At 42.5% G+C, this 19,788-nt stretch overlaps 2 protein-coding genes across 6 annotated transcripts in view; one reads left to right on the forward strand and one right to left on the reverse strand.

The window, feature by feature from the left end:
• LOC119182319 (uncharacterized) overlaps positions 1-19,788 on the reverse strand; it is a 192,874-nt gene that overhangs the window by 35,416 nt on the left and 137,670 nt on the right. Inside the window, exon 3 of one of the 2 annotated variants that reach the window (XM_075866982.1) lies at positions 523-793. The exons of the other annotated variant lie outside the window; for it this stretch is intronic. Within the exon in view, the coding sequence (XP_075723097.1) occupies positions 721-793 (73 nt within the window). The 3' untranslated portion in view covers positions 523-720. Of the gene's footprint in view, positions 1-522; positions 794-19,788 lie in introns of those variants that run through there. 2 annotated transcript variants of the gene reach the window in all.
• LOC142765644 (uncharacterized) overlaps positions 16,939-19,788 on the forward strand; it is a 107,457-nt gene continuing 104,607 nt past the window's right edge. For all 4 annotated transcript variants that reach the window (XM_075866976.1, XM_075866978.1, XM_075866980.1 and 1 more), the window contains exon 1: positions 16,939-17,027. In XM_075866976.1, coding sequence (XP_075723091.1) covers positions 16,964-17,027 — 64 coding nt within the window. In that variant the 5' untranslated portion in view covers positions 16,939-16,963. The remainder of the gene's footprint in view (positions 17,028-19,788) is intronic.

Genomic DNA, 19,788 nt, shown 5'->3' on the forward strand with positions numbered 1-19,788 from the left:
AGGCATAGCGAATATTGCGCCTAATGATTAATTATGATGTAGCGAGTACATCCTAGTTAGACATTGTTATGACTCGCACCACTTCGGACACTGTTGTGTAGGGCACCGTGGTCACGGGCAGCCAAGGTTGGTCGGCAGCGCGTTTCGCAGCACGCGGCTGCTTCTGCGCAGAGCTGATAGGCATGCGGAGAAGACGACGGCGAGTTAAGGCAGGCTTTATGTAAAACATGGAATAAAGGCGTTGCATATTCGGCCATGGGGCCGACAGCCTATGAACTCGCAGATTCGAGGTGTCTTCAGGTGCTTTAAGGCTCTCATCTTCTCTCTGATGCATAGGTCGGCTGCTTGGCATCGCACCGCTTGGTTCATTATAGGCCCCGGGTGATATCTTACGTCAGCAACCGCCAATCAGACCGCCGTCAGAATCCTCCAATCGGGACTTGCCGCTTGGTTGCGTCTTGAGCGAGTGGTATGACCAGGCGTTGCGTAAGACTCGCCAGACTTTATGGCGTCAACTGCATCATCGGGCTGCTATCGGACCCATACGCTGAAGAAGCTCGCCGTGCGTTGCGTAAGACGCACCGGCGCCGCCGGGCTAGATGACGTCGTTGAGGTGATTGCGTCAGGCGAGCTACCTCGCTGGCTTTGGCACTGGTTGCTTGGGCAGAAGCGAAGGCGTTTCATCTGGGCTCCCAGGCATACCAACATGCAACAGGCATCCTAGGATGAGTTAGTAGGGCCTGGAATCCGTGATAGGCAGCCACGCTGGTATAATGGCCATGAAGCGGGCAGTCTTCGAGAAAAATCGAAAATTGTAAGTTAGTATATGTTGATACGAAGTATGAAATATATGAAAAATGAACATAAATTTTAATATTAGGAAAAGAAATGCATAAAATACGTGCACAGAAAATAAGAAAAATATCCCCTTTAATGGTAGGGCGATCGGAAAAAGAATCAATAAGGACTTAGGATTCATTCGGCAGACTGAATTTCTTTGAACCTTCATTAAGGTTTTCCAAGCTGCAGGGCATATGCATTCATCCTGCCACTATAATGAAGCGAAAGCACAACCAGCAGAAGTACAATTCCTGCATGAGAAATTAATCTATGAAGGCCGAACAAGGCAAGTAAAGGGTTACTGGCACATTTTTTTCAAAGGTGAGCTCATTCTGTCACACAAATTTACTGTATACAGAAAGACAGCTTTGAGCATGTTTGAAGCGCTGCAAACACTGCTACGATATTTTGTTTCAATGTTAAAATAAAATTTTCCATTGAACATTGAATTCCCATTGAATTTCCATTGACCATTGACTTTCCATTAAATTGAATAAAATTTTGACATTGACCCGGCTTGATGTCAAATGCTAACGCTGCAGTCTGATAAGTTATGATGAAGTCCTAGAACAAAGCTTCCAAGATGGCCGCTTGTGCATCACCAAAACACACAAAATGGGCGATTGTGCGTCGCCGACGGACCCATGCGGTGCATAGCAGTCGTTGAAACGTCACCACGGACGCTTCGCCCCACTTATCATCATTCACTCCAAGGATTTGCTTTGAATTTCTTTTTTTTTCATACCAACATGCGATCACGCAATTGCAGTAATAATGTTACTTTCATGGCAGAAATTGATAATTGTATTTGAAATCAGGACCGAAAATAAACTGTGTGATATACTGTCAATCAAAATAACATATTGTTTTTAATGCTGCAGGTTTCGGCAATCGACGACAATGGCCCTGTAAAAACAGCAAATGTAAACGTCCACAATTTCACTGGTGCTGCTGGAGCAATCGCACTTGCCAACCGTCGAACCCTCTTAATTCACGCGGTTCGCATGCAGTTAAATCGTGCTTTCGAACTTGCAACAGCTGCTTCCGATTCTGCGTCGGCAAGTTAGATTACGTTTTCTCGTTTTGTTTGTTGATTTTCTCAAAGTTTTTATCATTTTTCCTCTGAATCTGTGGCATACTGTTTTTTCGCGGAGCGTCTATTTATGTCGATTTCTAATACACTTTTGTTGTGTTAGTTTCGAACTGCGTTTTTTTAAGAAAGGATGGCATTTGGTGAGACGGAAAGTTACTGTGTGGGGTGAGACTGATTTTCATAATGATGATGATCATAGGGCTGATTCTTCTAAGATGTTTGACACCTACCCACTCAGTGAAATTGGCCAAGAGTAGATCACACATTTTTCTGCTTCATCAAACCAGAGTATAATCAAGACCGCTTTACTGAACTCCCAGAAAATGGGAAAGAATTTGATGTATGAAACAAGTAACTCTGTTATTCTGGTACATTGTCGTATAAAATCTTCGCAATTCGTTTCATGGCAAGGAACCACAGAGCTAAGCGTGGGTTATTTTTTAGTATTGTTTTTTTTTATTTGTAGCTGGGAGGGCAAGGTAGACTCAGCAGTGAGTCAGGGTCCAAAAAATGTGCTATCAAAGTAAACACTGTTTCGACTTCAGCATATGCTATTGTGAGTACTCGGAAGACACCGGAAGATTCTAGTCTGCCATGGCCCTAATATCAGAATCGTTTTTTATTGATATAATCTATAAGGACATGTTGGAGCACAGTTATGGCGCAGGCTACTACGAAGCCCTGGAGTTAAATTTGAACACGTATCTAAAGTAAAACATACAAAGCACTGCATGGAAAATATAACATTTTGTACACATAAGGAAAAACACACTTATAGGCATATATTACAACACAAGGATAAGGAAACGTTTGAAAGCCAACCAATGAAGTCTCTGGTAATGTCCCTCGTTAATACTCGATCTAGCCAGCACAAGTACAGCTGAGCCTTATGAAGATGTATTCGCTCGTGTGTACATAACAGTCGACTCATCATTCACTTCTGCACACGCATAAGAAAGGTATCATATAATAAAGCGAAAAATAAGTATGGCATGTGTTATACAAATGAAAATTCGTTATTTCTTAGTACTTATCAGCATCTCCGCTCTCTTGTAAGAAGCGTGTTGAAGCTTGTAAAGCGTGCGTCTGTAAAACTCTAGTTACCCACGTGCCCAGAATTTCTTCATGCGAAACGGTCAGAGGTCTAATTCCAACAGTTCCGATCTAAGACGGCGTCTCGGCGTGTCATGATGTGGATAGTCTATGAGAAGGTGACATACGTCTTCATCTATAAATCCACGTTCGCATTCGGGAGCTTCAGCTCTGCCTATCCTGTACAAAAACGTTTTGTGTATACGGTTCTTAGCCACAATTGGTGAATAAGAATATCCATACTTTTATCGAATGCTAGCGTGATTTACAGTTTAATGAATGAATCGATGTGATTATAATAACAGCTCTTTGTACGTTGGTCAGACCAAGATGTTTTGCTCATACTGAAAATTGTAGCGTTCATAATACTACGCAATTCATTTTTCGAAATTGGTAAAAAAACGGTAAAATCTTTACGATGTGGTTGTCATGCCGATTCATCTGTAGCTTTGTTTTCTGGAATGTTGCAATAGCCAGGTATCCAGTGAACTTTGATCTCATGTTGCGTCTTGCTTGCCTTGGTGAGCTCTTTCAGCGTTTTGTATGTCATACTATTATTATATACTTTCGTGTTTTTACACAAAAATAATCTTAAGGCTGCCTGTGAGTCGATGAAAAGTACACATTTTTTTCGCGTCTGATGCCGAGTTTATGAAGTTTATAGCATAACGAATAGTGAAAAGTTCAGCAGTAGAGGATGATGTCGTGCGACATAATTTAAATGATTCCTGATTATTGAGCTGTGGTTTAATAACTTCAAAGTGTGGCAGTTTGGGCTAGTTGGTACGACAAGACAATAGTTATGGCACGTGAACGGAACGATGACAAAGAGACAAGAATGACACGAAGGTCTCATAGACAACTTCTCTGGTGCATGCCACATACCAGTTTCTGTGCTAACTCTACATTCTGTTGATGACTTCGTTTTCAGGTGGTTTGTGGATTTGGTAACGCTGATTAATTTGAACGGTGCAGAGAACAGGACACGAACTCACACTTATTTTCCAATTTTCTTAAGCCTGTAAGATATATGGTGTTTGTATGGAACCACGGCTATCCTTTCACGCTCTGTATGCGTGTTGCTCAGATCCTGTCACATCCTCTGCTCTGCCCTATTAGTCCACAGGATAGTCTCAGCAACAGAAGCGATAAACACCTCCGGAAAACCCGAAGCCTCAAGCCGGGAAACTTGAGCTTCGAAGTTCGCAGAGACGTTGTGAATGCACGACCTTTTAAGGCATTCTCAACACAGGTTCGTGCTATACCTCGCTTAACTAACTTGCTGTGAGCGAAAGAAAAAGGAAGTAAACGTTTCTGCGCACGTGGTTCATAACACCAACAAATGTGCTGTGGGCTAAAAAACACTCTTAAATTCAAAAAGCGTAACTTGTCATTTTCGGGCATTTCATGTGTCAACCCAAGAGACTTTAAACAATCGTCAAACACACCTATCGTTTGAGCCACAATGAAGTGAAACATAGGAGGGTTACGATCTGCAGAAAAAAAGGTGTTTAATTTGGATCAGGCATAGCACCTCTACTCAGTGATCTACTATTGGCGAAAATAGGCAATAAACTGCAGAAAACGTTAGCGGACACGCATGTCGACCAAGTATTCAGATACGTGGATGATTTCTTGGTTTTTATAAATTTTCACTTTTCTATGTTCCACTCGATTTCGGCTCAAACGATAGGTGTGTTTGAAGATTGTTTAAAGCCTCTTGTTTTGACACAAGAAATGCCCGAGAATGACAAGGTACGCTTCATGATTTAGGACTGTTTTCTAGCCCACAGCAAATTTGTTGGTGTTATGAACCGCGTGCGAAGAAACCTTTATTTCCTTTTTCTTCCGATCACAGGAAGTTAGTTAAGCGAGGCATAGCACGAACTTGTCTTGAGGATGCCTTAAAAGGTCATGCGTTCACAACAACTCTGCGAGCTTCAAAGCTCAAGTTTCCCGGCTTAAAACTTTGGGTTTTCCTGAGGCGTTTATTGTTTTCGTTGCTGAGACTATCCTGCGGACTAATAAGACAGAGCAGAAGCAGCGACAGGATCTAAGCAACACGCATACAGAGCTTGAAAATATAGCCATGGTTTCAAACAAACACCAGATATCACACAGGCTCAAGAAAATTGGAAAACAAGTGGAAGTTCGTGTCCTGTTCTCTGCACCGTTCAAATACACAGCTTCACCAAATCTACAAACCCCCTCAAAATGAAGTCATCAAAGAAATATAGAGTTCAGCATAGAAGCAGGTATGCGGCATGCACCCGGCAAGTTGTCTATAGGACCCCCCTTTCATGCGGTGCTTGTTTTGTCGGAACGACAGAAATGTGTCTGAACGATCGACTGAGAGAACACGCAAACAACTTAAGAAAGGGGGCAGATGGTTTTGTTGCTCAGCGCGGTAATTAGTGCAACTGTGTGCCCCTTTTCAAGGACACAGTGACGCTGTACAAGAACAGGGATGAGCGCACCCGAGCTATCGTCGAGGCCGCGCAGATGGCACGCGGACAGGTGACATGCATTGGCAAGCCCTCCGTATCTCTGCCCAAGAAGGAACTAAGGTTCCTCAAAGGTTTCGATGCGTACAAGTAGTTATAATACTTATTCTTGTCTGCTTCGGTTCCTTATAAACTTTGCTTTTTTCTGTGATTTTGTTTTTTCCCTCACTCATGCATTGCTCTTTGTGCCACACGGTTTTTGTCACATGGTTTACTCTCTCCTGTATCTGCTTTCGTGCTCTGCGCCATACACAAAGTTGGAAGTTAGCGCTCGTGTCCTTCTTTTCGCTTTGTCGTCGTTCTGTTCTTGAGCTATAACTATTGTTGTGGTATAATAAATGCTGATGTTGAAGACGTAATACTTGAGCCATCTGTTTAAACGTGTATGTATCTGGAGTACCACATGTGTTCGACAAAGAGCTAGTTGTTGAGTAGCTTGGGTGACCATGTCTCTTTTTCTGATAATGCCATTTACTGATAATTTGTTACGTGGTATTACAAGCAGCCATGAAGGACAGTCCGTTTCAGAGCTCCGAAATTCATTTCTTGGTAATACATGTACATTACTCTGAATTTATTCATAAACATTGCTTTTATGCATTCGTAAAATATATAGTGCCAATAGGTGGTCCTTGTGGTGCGTCTGTAAGAGAAAAAAATTACGGCATGTTTTGATTGTTCTCATGACTGGAAAGGGTGGTTGTCGAGTCTCTGCTATGACAAGGCTGCTGGAAGTTGCGCGTGGGACACCTAGGCAGACGCGCAGTCCTCTAGCTAATAGTCTTTCAAGTCGCTCCTCTGATGTGCGGGAAAGCCTGTGTGAGACTTCTGCAGAATATGCCACTTTTTGTCGTAATAAAGCATTGTGAACAGCGAGCATGGATGATATAAATCCGCCCCATGATGTGTCTAAGCAATTCTGCGGAGTATATTCACTAGCATGTTCACCTCGTTTACGAATTTCCTTATGTGAGGCGCCCACGATAGCTGCCTATCAAGTATTACTCCGAAAAAGCGATGCTATGTCATTGTCATTAGTTGTTTTCGTTCTAAATTGAGATTGATGCTTTTTAACTTTTTAAGGGTTTAGGGCAATACAGCTAGCATTGCGTGCGACAGAACTATTCCTGTTTCTTTTAAAAAGTTGGTAATATATTTATGCCGCCTTCCAATGCAATCTTAATTAACCGTATGTCCGTGCCAGATGCCTGAATGCACACATCATCTGCATATAAAGAGTATTTCAACCTAGAAGGTAGTCTTTTTGCTAAATCAGCCATAACACAGTTGAAAAAAAAAGGGCTGAGTACGCTTCCTTGTGGTGCTCCCAGCCTGACGTCATGTTCCGCACTCTCCCTTCGCTCATCTGAATGAACATTTTGCGACCTGCATAAAAATTTAGAGAACCACCGCAAAGACCTGCCAGACAGTTCAAGTTCCAATAAACTCAGCAGAACATGAGTGTGACTGACTCTGTCAAATGCCCTTTTGATGTCTAAGAACACTGCGACCATCAAACTACCTCAGGCGCGTTCATGCTCCACATACGTCACTATGTTCAGTATTGCATCCATTGTGCATCTCTGTTTCCTAAAACATGTTAGGTAGTTGGAGAATACACTGGTTCTATAGCACCACCCCTGAAGTCATCCATCAATCAGTTTTTTCTATTACTTTACATAAACTACTTGTCAAAATAATTGGGTAGAAGGATTCGAGGCTCAAGGGCATCTTAGCCGGTTTTAACATCGCAATGACGCGAGCAAGCTTCCAAGACTCGGGTATATTTTCTTTCATTCATAGATTATTGTAAATATGTAAAAGAATGATTGTGTATGTTGGCCCAAGATTCTTTAGCATATTGTACGTAATGCCGTCCGATCCAGAGGCTGATTTTGGTGACATGATGCTATAGCTCATTGCAGCTCACTTAACGTAAATACAGGGTCTAGTTGAGGATACAGGGCTCAATAGCAAGCATTAATTTTTTCGCTGGCTAACGTGACAGAATTATCAAATAAGGCACAATGTGATTCGGGGTTCCTACTGATAAGTTTACAAATTCATCTGCTACCACATCTTTCCGCTGGTCCAAGGCTACAGCAAGAGCACGAAATGGGAAACTTCGTGATACAAAGCTACCAAATGCTCGAACTTCAAGCCAAATTCTTCGAGCAGGTGTCTGGAGAGAGCGTGCGACGAAAAACACAGCAGCGTCGTTTACCTGAATTTTCTAGTTGCCTGCGCGTTGCACAGTGAATTTTTTGTGCATTTCTGTATGCTTCTAAACTTCCGCTGCGTCGATATGCCCTTTGGCACCATCGTCTGATGGCTTTTAGACGTTCATATTTTCCGTAGACTGCAGCATAGTGTTTTGGAATCAGCGGTTTTTTTGTACTACTAGGGTAAGATATCAGCGCCCGTCGAGGTTGTGGATCCTACAGGCACCTACAAAAACCTAAGCTCGTGAAGAGTTTCAAGCCCAGAAGGCGGCGAAATTTGCACCATTCTTATAATACTGCCTATAACGACAGCTGCTAGGGATGCGACTATATCATTGTTAAAGTTCTGCTTTAGAAGGTTTCATAAGGTTTGTGGCTGTGTGAGCTGAAATTATTGTTCAAGAGTATGTACTATTTTCTGCTCTGACCGCAATCGTTCATTTGTCGCGCTATATCATTTTCCTTCATTTAATGTGCAGTAGCTACAGTCAACCTGTGTTTGTTTAAGAAAAAGTCTCGCTTAAGATAGTACCTTGATAATAAATAAACAGTGATTACTGTTCCCAAGGCAACCACCACAATTGTAATCCATCATAAAAAATTCGCAGTTGAACTAACATACAAAACCTTATGTTTTCAGAAAACATGAGCGCTCTATTACGATTAGGCATAAGAGCTGAATTTGAAGAAAACAAAATAGCACACGGAAAGTATAGATACGTCAAAAAATTAACCGGTTAAATGCAATATTTAAAAAAAAGCTGCTCAATTGCGGACGCAATATTTATTTGATACCAAATAATCCACGCACTTCAGCCAGAGGAGTACTCTCTTCGTGAAAATCTCTGATTGTTAGAGGAAGACAAAACTAAACCAAAAGAAAGCTTGACAATTCGCAAAATACACATTGTCGACGCTTTTGAGTATACTGAAGTTTTTATCATATTCTGGATTTTTGAATGCTTTATGAAACACTCGGATATTTGAACTTGTTGAGTGGCATAAACTTCAGTATGGTATACCCATGTAGAAATGGCAAAGTGCATTAACCATTAGGGAAATATTCTAAAGAATGTAGTTGCAAGTTATTTTAATTTAAATTCTATACCAGTAGTAATGAATTTCCTTTAAATGTGCAGGTGTTCCTCCCGGATCTGAAATCGAAAGGCAAGCCCAGATGTGCCTTGGTTATCGCTGAGTAATAAAGAAACTGAGACCACATTGTTCTGAAAAGCTACACTAGATATTTCAATGACCGTGATATCAGTTACATTGGGGGTTGTGATGCGGTTTGTTCAAGAGCTCTTCTGTTTTAGGGAACACAAACTGAAGTGGGCTCCCCCATTTTGGTTCAGTCATATATGACCTGATGCTCAAGGGAACGTTTACCTTTGTGTGTAACGTTCTTGTGTTCTGTGAAGTACGAAGCCAAGGGACCATTCATTTTTGCGTGCAGCGAAAATTTCGAGACCATGATGTCCATAAACGTTCCCCTGAATGTAGTGGGACACTTGTGTTCATATAATTTGCACCGAAGATCATAACGGGACACCGTCTGTTGAACTAGTCCGTCTTCGTTATGTCCTCGTTAAAGTCACTGCTTCTTGTTGTGGCTGTTTCGTTCGGCTTCGCGGGCCCTCAGCTCCGGGTTCACTTAATTGTGACAAGGCTGCGCCGCTTCCACTGCGCAAGCCCTCGCTGTCTCTGCATCTATGGCTTGTGCTTACTGCCAGCGCTGGCGTCTCGGTTCGGCTTTCTGTGCTTTCACTTCCGGGTCCTGCAGGTAAGCCCGCACTGATGCCACTTTGCGAGCCCTCCGGTCCGCCACTGCGTTATCTTTGTTGATCATAGTAGTAGTAGTAGTAGTAGTAGTAGTAGTAGTAGTAGTAGTAGTAGTAGTAGTAGTAGTAGTAGTAGTGTAGCAGTAGTAGTAGTGTAGTAGTATGTAGACACGTTGTAGTAGCAGTAGTACTAGTAGTAGTAGTACTAGTAGTAGTAGTACTAGTAGTTGTAGTAGTAGTAGCATCGTAGCGCACTGACGGACGGCTGTCGAAACACAGCACATTTACGAAGTGAATCATAATGAGGGGGTAAAGCGCAGGGAGATCAAGGATTATCTGTCCGCGCTTCGTCCGTCCGCCTGTGTGTGCGTTCTTCTGCCCGTCCGTGCGACTGACAGCCATGTTTAAAATGACTGATCCCTCCGGCATAGAAGCAATTGGCTATCAAATATGACGTCCAAAATCGAACGCCGATGCGCTATCTTGTACACCCTGTTTTAAATGCGTCATCGACGAATTGTTCTTTATAGGCGCTACTAAGTTTCATGGGGCTTTACCCCTCACCACCGCCCACAGACGGTGGCACCACGCTGCCTCGCCATCAAAGAGCATTGTGCGAAATAGAATGTGTGAGAGATATAAGACTCGTTTGTAGAGGCTTTTCTGTTTACCTCGGAAGCTGAGAGGTTTGTTAGCCTGCCGCTATTATTAGTACAGATATCTTGACATACGAGTGGTCATTTTGGAATAATGTTCACTTCTTCACTGTTGGCGCAGAGTACGTATATGCCCTCTTTAGGCTGAGAAGACTCAGTCGTGTTTCCATATACGAACATTTTCATTGAAGTTGTATGCGTACCATCAATAATTTACTGAAAAAAATAACATACACTACTAGTGCTAACTTTATTTTATTCATAGATAGTTCACTAAACCATATGAATGACGCAAAACCGATTAGTTTTTCTTTAAAATATAGCCACGTACCAAATGGCGAAGCTGACAAAACAAAAGAAGCCTGACTTTTTTTTTAGATTACGCCAAGCTCTCGGTCAGATTCACAGTCACTATTTTTAGCCCTTCCAGCACCCAGAATTCGCGTCATTACTTTTATCAAAGTGTTGCGATGCGCTGAAGTTGGATGCAATAAATGAATCCGATAGAGTAATACATATTTTGGTACTTGAGTAGCATCTACCAGAAAGTGCTGCATTTTTGTTCGAAATACAAATGAATATGCGCCTTAACGTTTCCTATCGCATCATAGAAGCAGCCATGAAAATTGCGCTGCTTTTTTCGCTTATCTTAGATGCGATTACTTCGTTCATGTAATGATGGTGGGGCATCTCGCAAAAATATCAGAATACAATGAAATGTTCAATTGTTTTTTATTTGAAACAGGTTGGTGCAATATTTTTTCGCAGCATCCAGGCTGCATAAAACCTCATCGCAGAAATTTTTTAGACAATACCGTGGTCAATATGAGCCTTTAAGAATAAAACGTCTATTTTTAAATAGAATAAAATGTTTCTTATAGCCTTCGAATCGTCGCACGTTACGAATGCATTTCTGTATACCCTCGTTGTGCAATACTGCGTCTGTATACAATAAGGCTACTTGGCTTCCTTCTTTTTATAGGCACTAATATTATTGGAAAATTGGTTTCGCGGAATAAAGAAAAAGCGAACGCTGTCTTCGCTTTCTCGACATCCTGCAGTGCAATAATGTACGACTTGATCTATGGTACATTGTAGTGGCTATGCTTTTTGTACAAACACCTATAAATGCATATATTGTAAGAAAACGCCCGCGAACATTAAGAAAATACATATATTGTTTGCTAACTTGCTGACCCGCTTTCATGAATTTGGGGAGAGCAGAATAGTGTGAGCGCTGACTATGCACATCATCGTCCACATCTGTATATACAAACCATTAAAATCATCATCATGCCTAGTCATAGGGGCAGCGCCGCCGGAGTCTCACGCCACTGCAATAAAAGACAACAGTGCTAGTTTCGTATCAGATGTCGTCCTATGATTTATAACGCATCATTTGATTTTTTTCTCAGTTAGGGGATTTACTGCCTGCCAGGGCCTTTATGAAACACAAATGCACCTTACCATTGCTTCAAATATTGTCATTGTGGAATTACCCTCAACCTCATTTCGTGCATTGATTTCACTTTGACGTCAGAGTATCATTTATTGAATTTCCCCCAACAGCCACGTTAGTAAAACTGCCGCCTTAATTTGATGAGTATTGAATGGTTCATTTTTCAAGACAGCTTCCCAGTAAACCCTTTTGCAATATCTAAAAATCTGAAAAAAAATCAAACGCTGCTTTCTACAACCCTCATTCGATAATGTTTTTTAGTAGTAAAGCTCTTTTTTTGATGGCTTGCCCCCCTATCACCTAGCCAGCCGCTGATGACGCAGCCGATGACGCTGATAACGATGAAAAAAAGAACGTGCTAGGCCACACATTCTCTTTATGCTGTCACGGCACTGCACATTCTAGGTACCCGCTATACACCATGACGATAACGATGCAGATGATGGCAAATATGATCGCCACTTGTGTAGTTTATGGTGTGTCGATCTGCTCTACGCTGCATTTCGCATGACTGGCACCAACCAATAACTACCAAGGATGCCTGCACAGACCTCGTCTTTGCAAATTTCACGCTAGATCTGATACAACAAAGCTGTAATAATGAAGGTAAAACAAAATTGACAACTCAACAGAACATACCATTTATGACCAATAAACAGTCTATATAACTGTACGTCACTTTGTGACTCATATTAAATGCGTGAGGGGTCAAAGTCACGCTAACACCGAACAATACCAGTACTTCACCCATCCATCATCATTCACTTCAAGGATATGCAGGGATATTTTCGCCATAAACTTAGCTTCCTCTCTCTCGCGCGGCGTTGTCCGCCACCCTATTCTCCCATCTTCGCGCCTAGAAGAAACAGCATGCACTAGGTCATACTGTACTTCGTACACCTAATGCGGTGTTGTAGCATCTTATGTGACTTGAACATTATCCACAACACCACGGCGACAATGAATATTTGTCGAGAATATCTAAATTTTGCCAATAAATGCAGTAACTGTTATTGCGTGTAATTTTAATTGCCAAGGAGTGAAAATAAGTAGTACATGCTACAAACTAAGTGGCTGGTCTCTTGCAAGTAATTCAAACAATGTTTCAGAATACTGAAGTAATATTGAAAGACGGGCTAGTTGGTATGTGTGCATCGTAACTTATTTTTAGCGCACACTGACACACGGACAAAGAAAAGAAGGGTACAACACCAGCGCTACTATCAACTCAAGGTTTTATTCAAAAAAGGAACATTTATAGACCAATGTAGTCACCCTCTGCCCGTGCGCATCTTCGTAATTTCAAATCTGTGTCTATTGTACCATATCTCAAGAGTTCTTTATCTGCTTTAGCAGTAACACTTCTTTTTCAAAAATTGTCACTGACGGGCGGCTGATACAGGATGATTGCCTAATGTATTTGTGAAATGCCTCCACGATCTCTCCTGTGGTGTGATCACAGTGCTTAAAAAAGATGACTGCATTTGAAAAGCGTCCCTCACATCCACACTTTGCACAGTGTAAGGCCAAATGCGTAAGTGACCTGCCCTTTAAACATGACTGGTGCTTCCTTAGGCGAATATTTATGCAGCGATCAGTCTTCCCCACATACACTCGTCCACATGTGAGAAGAATGCAGTAAACAAGGTTAAGCGCACATGGAACAAAACACGTAGACATTGTGCTTAATCTTGCAAGTTTGTGCGCCTCCTAGTACAACATCATCCAGCTTCATCCCATCCTAACCATGCGGCACAGCTTCGCTAGTTTATTCTTGGCCGTGAAAATAACATTTAGCCCATACCTATGAGTGGTCTTTTTATTCGGTGGGACAGTGCATGTGCATACGGTATCGCCGCTACTCTGCCGCGTTCATGCTCCTGCTGTTGATTTTGGCAGCCTTTTATATCCTTAATAAGGCACCTACGAATTTTGTGCCAAACAGACTCGGGAAGACATAATAGCCTGCTCCCTGAAGCTCTCCTCTGACAAGTGATCACACGACTAACAGAGAATGATGCAAAGGGAAGTATAGGGCATGTTATAAGAAGTAATTGTAATGTTAATATGAAGAAACAAACGGGGATGAAGAGGTAACTTTTCACGGGAAAGAACCGAACCTGCAACCTTCGCATAACGCACGTTCGGTAACTTGAAAGCCGCGGCAACGAATGTCGGAAATTCTGGCATTGCCATCAGCCAAACCTAATGTTTTAGGTTTTAACGATGCAAGTGAACTTTCGGTACCCGCTCTGTTTACATTAACCGACAATGAGTATTTAATACTTCATCGTACATCAGCAAGGTTCTCTTTCGCAAATAAAAATTTTCTGCGGTGCTGTTCAGGCTGATATGGCATTGTTTTTTTATCGTAGGCTGTAACCGAGTGTATTATTTTGAAAGACCCTATTGCCAGAGGGAAAGCAAGCTAAATTTAGCAGATACCATTTGGAATTGCAATACGTGAGTAAATGACTTTGCATGTAATTTATTAGGGTCACTGCTCAAGCTTTCTCTGAGGGCAGCGAGCTCTTGAATCTAAAACGTGCGGCACAGGACATTACCACGAGGTTAATCACGATGGTGTATTGTAAACTTTCTCACTTCTTGGTTACGCCTTTCCCAAAACCTTAATTTTTATTTCCCACCGAAGTCTTCCTTCATTAATAGTGGAGCCACTGTGAGTAGTAGGATATGCCCAACTTCTGTGACACATATTTTTGTGCAATGGGTGAGTATGCCTCGTGTTTAAGGAACCATGTGTGCGTGACGTGGATGACACACTTGCCCTCGCACAGACTTGAGCAAAGAGTTTTTTGCGTAAATACTATGAAGAAAAACATTGATTTCACATAGTGGTATGCAGCTGTAGTGTAAAAGCATGTAAAATGCTCCTTAAAACAATGCAGAGCGTTATGCGCACCAAGGTAATACAATAGATGAGAAAGTTCGTAGCTCCGATTAGAAAATAAATATAAGCGTCAGATGCACGCCACAGTCCGCACCTTCTGAACAATGAATGATTATCACCAGGAGAATTTAAATTTGAATTTCAATCTAAGTATACACGTATTTTTGTATCCCTTCAACCTTGTTAATGCACGTCCACTGAGATTTCGAATAGAGCTCTCGAAGGTATAGCAACGCTCACATTAGCGCCTCACAATTTCACAATTTTTGTGAGATTTCTTCCAGCTGTGGCGGAACGGCTAAGGTTCCATGAAACATTAAAGCAGCTCTACTGTGATATAGGTGAAGCCACGTATTCGCAGCCTTTTGCTAGAAACAATGATTATTTCAAAAAATAACACGCTTCTACGTGAAAGATAATGCAGTGACATGTTTGTTCAACTCAATAACCTCTAGAATTTTCTCACAATAAGCGGGCTAGAACGTGCCAAAAATTATTTCCCAGTGTCACTGCACAGTGATATTCCGTCGTGTCAATAATGATTTAAGAATAATATTGTTACTGCATATGTGATTTGGGTGTAAGCCTCTGGGTAGCGGGCAACAGACAGATTAGAGAAGAGGACGTTCTGCTAGCGAGATAGGCCTCCGGTGCACGACATCTTCAAGTCTGCCGGTACGCCACCGCGGAATAAACACATTTCTAAACGTAACAGAGTGGTGGAGGTGCAGCAGGCACTGACCTTTGCATGGTTGAGAAGCCATGACCTTCGCTGTCAGTCATGACGGTTGTTGTCGGTGGCAGACCGGCAAGACGACGGCTGCGGCGAAGTTCAAACAGCTATGGCTCCGTGGTTTGTCGACGTGCTGTACCGCAGACCTCCACCACTCTGTTACGTTTAAAAATGTGTTCTTGAGCACCCTCGCTTCGCAAGACCGCTCGAAGACTCGTTTTGACCACCAACGTCGACACGTGACGTAAATCGCGGAGATCTTGTGTTGTTGTGGGCGCTAAATAGGAAGCGTGGGTAGTGTGAAAAATTGCTGGTGCACAATGCGGGAACTCATGTTGTTCTAGACCGTATAAGCGATTTAACTTACCACGTAGTACGTCTTCGTTCAAATGGATGACGGTCTGCAAAAACTGAACTTGTCCATATAGCACGTTTGAAGCACCATATTCCCAGAGAGACTCTTTAACTCGCCCGGTGGGCTTCTTCTGCATGGAGGAAAATGTTACTGCATATGTGATTTTGGTAGGAGCCTCTGGGTAGCGGGGAACATGAAGATTAGAGAAGAGGACGTTCGGCTAGCGAGATAGGCCTCCGGTACACGATACCTTCAAGTCTACCGGTACGTTGCCGCGGAATAAACACATTTCTAAACGTAACGATATACTCCAAGATATGCAGTAGTATTGAGCCTAAGGGGCATCGCGCTATCCTCGTTCAGCGAACTGGGAGCTCAGAGGAAGACACAGGAGTAGCACTAGAACTCTCTAAATAGTTTATTAGTGAGCACAGGTGTTGTGCGCCTCTTTGCTTCTTGTGTTTCTTTTTCCTTTTGCGATCCCAGTTCTTTAGCGATTGCAAACTACCAACCAGCCCACCTCTCTTTCCTGTCGTGTTATATATCGTGATATTCTGTGCACGCCGTAAACATGACATGCTATTATAAGACCCTGCACGTTAGCCTTTTTGGACAATAAGAATCGATTGTATAGTAAGGGTGAAACGACAGTGTTCAAAGAGCACTGTGTTTCATCGCAAAGGCCACCTAATAGACCATACATTAAGAATAATTGAAATGAAGAGACTATGTGAGCAAGGGCGTGCATTTAAAATTACAAGTTACTATTTAGGACAACTGAATGTTTCAATTCATATATTGGTTTTGAAACCACCATAAGCTTGGAAGTGGCAATTAGTGTCGAACGTTTTCTCAACTCCGTGAGAACTGAGGCAGCGTACGTCAGTTGGAGTAAAATTATTCCATTTGGATGTACTTTATTACATGAAGCCGCATGCTTTCATTCGTAGAAGAAGCAGCTGACCGCACAGGACAAAGCGTCGTTTTTTTAAGGGTGACCGTCATTGTTCTCTTATGGATCTTTGCACAACGCAGCAAGTGGAATGCAAACGAAAGTAACTCTTGTATGCGGAAGCCACGTGTACCGTTGTATGCAAAGTTCTTCCATGGACGCTGAAAAAGGATCAGCAGCTGTTCTGAAAGAATGCATAAACGTACCAAATTTAAAATTTTAAGGCAGATGTCCTGTGCCGCCTAAAGGACGGGTAATGACGTAATGCCCTTCGATAGCTGCATCTTTGGCAATGAATATAATTAAAGACGAAGCCAATAGACACGTTTCCTTTCAGTGTCCCAGTGTCTTTTGGGTGACCTACAATGAAGGTCCTCTTGTTCACCCTCACGGCTTGTCTTGTAATCTTCCTGGCTTCAGCCAGCAGTGGTAAGCCTGTTTTCCTAAATGTACGTGCTGAAGCAGAATGTTTAGTGCAGCATACCATAAGCTTGGCAAATGTATCACTCCCTTGCGAATAATATGTATCAGAAAGTTGATTAAAGCAAAATTACCAGAAGACGAAAAAGGCTAATGCAACAAGGGGATAACACTAAACACCTTATTGAAAAAACGTCCACCATAGGTATGGTGGATTCCACCATCCACTATGTTGGTGGATCATGGTGCTGTAAATGTTGGTGGTACAAGATGCATGGTGGCATATGGTGGAGCGGATGATGGATGGCACGCTCCAGCCGGCCGGCAATGCTAGAAAGCGAAGCAGCGTCAGAACCGCTGTGACAAGCTGCCAATAATAAATAATAAAAATAGTTGTATAAAAACAATGTAGAAACCACCAGTAAACAAAAAAAAAAAAGATGCGACAGCGCGGTATCGAACCTGCCACCTTCGGGTTCCCCACTGAGCACACTGACCACTGCGCCACGCCGACATTTTTTTCTTTATTTCAGCATGTAACATTCAAACAACAGCAAACACACTTGGACTAAGCTTCTAGCTCAATGTCACGGCTTCAAGGCAGATGAGCCATTTGCCAAACTTACCTAAAATGGTGTCGAATGACGAAATTCTTTTGGCAGTTCATCATTGTAACAATGTTTTGCATAAACATCTCGCAACTTGCACATATGTTCAATAAAATAAATACGTACTGGCCGTGCATCTAAATCACAATGTCTGACTGCCATGCGGCTTAGCCATATGCTGTATAAGCCAAGAAGAAAGAGCATATCATATTTTAGTAGGCCAGGTTCTATTGCTAAATATCGAATCCCATGTGAAGCTAGAGGTATATCTTTCTTAACTGTTCTCTGTAGAACATCCCGAAAAAAATTGGCAGCTTATCCACAGAGTGAATGATGGAGAGTGGGCCGAAGCATTCGTCCGTCCATTCCTTCTTGCTTCCGTCCATCCCTGCCATTCATCTGTGTGACCGTCCATGCGTCCATCCGCCCGTCCGTGCATGCGTATGTTCGTGCGTCCGTCCCTGCGTTCGTCCATGCATCCGCCCCTGCGTCCGTTCATGCATCCATCCATGCATCTGTCTGTGGGCCCATTCGTCCACCTAATCAACACTCCAAGTACCACCATCTCGCATCTTTTCATCATATATTCCCCATATAAAAGCACCGCCAACCAGCGGACATTCCGAGGACTAAACGAGAGATGGCACAAGCACACTTTCTACGGCTTGCTTTTCTGGTCTACTTCCCACCTTTAACCACCTCGAGTGCATGGTATATACTTGTTCACTGTATTCATGGCAGTGCAGCTCAACGCTTGCTAAACCTTTCTAAAACCAAGGAGGTTATGCCCAGCGAGTATAACGCAGCAATCTTTTCCTGTCAGATAGTGCTCAATGTACATGCCAATGGCTGCTAATAGAAAATGAGAGACAGAAGAATTGGGCTTTTACTCTCTTACGGCTTGCGCTTCGTATCTACTTCCTACCTTTAACCACCTCGAGTTCATAGTATATACTAGTTCATTGTATTCATGGCACTGCGGCTCAACTTTCGCGAAACCTTTTTAAAACTAAGGAGGTTACACCCAGCGAGTATAACGTAGCAACCCTTTCTTGTCAGATAGTGCTCAATGTACATGCCAATGGCTGCTAATGGGGATCACAGCGTGCGCGTTAACTAAAAGCCGAATGCTCCTGTCTCTCATTCCCCATTAGCAGCCATTGGCATGTAATTTGAGCACTATTTTTATCGTCCAACAATGTACGGAAGAAATCTCTCACCGGCACCACCTTGGAGGTCAAATTGTTATACTTGTTACACACTACAACAGCTAGGAGGGACGAACAGGTGTCGCTATAGGGAGCTTCGCCCCTAAAATGTGTCCCAGCAATCGATAAAAACATGCTCTACCGACTCAGGCTTTCGGCACAATAAGCAATCGGATCCCCACGGTAAAAAATTGACTCTTTGTCTAGCCACGTTTTAACCGGCAGCGCATTTGTGTGCAGCTAATAAAAGAACGTTTTAACTCCAGCTGTTACGATCATCTTTTTAACTCTTTTCAAAACGTCCTCTATTTGGCTTCCACTATACATAGAACGATACAAAAGAACAGGAAAAACAGTTCAATCAAATCTCTCGACAAACGCTTCCAAGTGACATTAGATAAGTACTCCAAACTAAATCTTGCACTAAGAAATAGAAAAGCCGCAACAATTCTCGAAGAAAGCTATTGACACCATAACAGAATTCATCATTCAAGGTAACGATAAAGTTCGGCAATGACGATGCTAGCCGGATTTGAAGGAAGGTACGTAAAAACGGATCTTGTTGATCTCGTAGAAAGAGTAATCTTGATACAACCTGCCTCAAAAAAAGTGTGGCAAGGCTAAAGCACCTCTTTTTAGCCTTAAGAAGAGGTTGTTGCGGCTTGCCCGTTCGTACTGGGATTGCCACACGAAAACAGCAAGAAGCCTATGAATCATCTGAATATTGATCCTGGAACACGACGGCACTTGCAGCAAGTAAACAAACCGCGATACTAAGAAAACGTTGCATATGGTCGCGCAAGCGAAGACGGACTGATCATGGCCTCCCCAGTTCTCTGTCAGGACAGATAGCCTTTGGGTTGTCTCGGCCCACAGATCATCGTTGTTCTTAAAAGCGGAACACCGATATATGTGTTAGGCTTGCTTAACAATTTGATCCGTTCATACACCGCT

The sequence above is a fragment of the Rhipicephalus microplus genome, chromosome 6, assembly GCF_043290135.1.
Source record: "Rhipicephalus microplus isolate Deutch F79 chromosome 6, USDA_Rmic, whole genome shotgun sequence".
Lineage (NCBI taxonomy): Eukaryota > Metazoa > Arthropoda > Arachnida > Ixodida > Ixodidae > Rhipicephalus > Rhipicephalus microplus.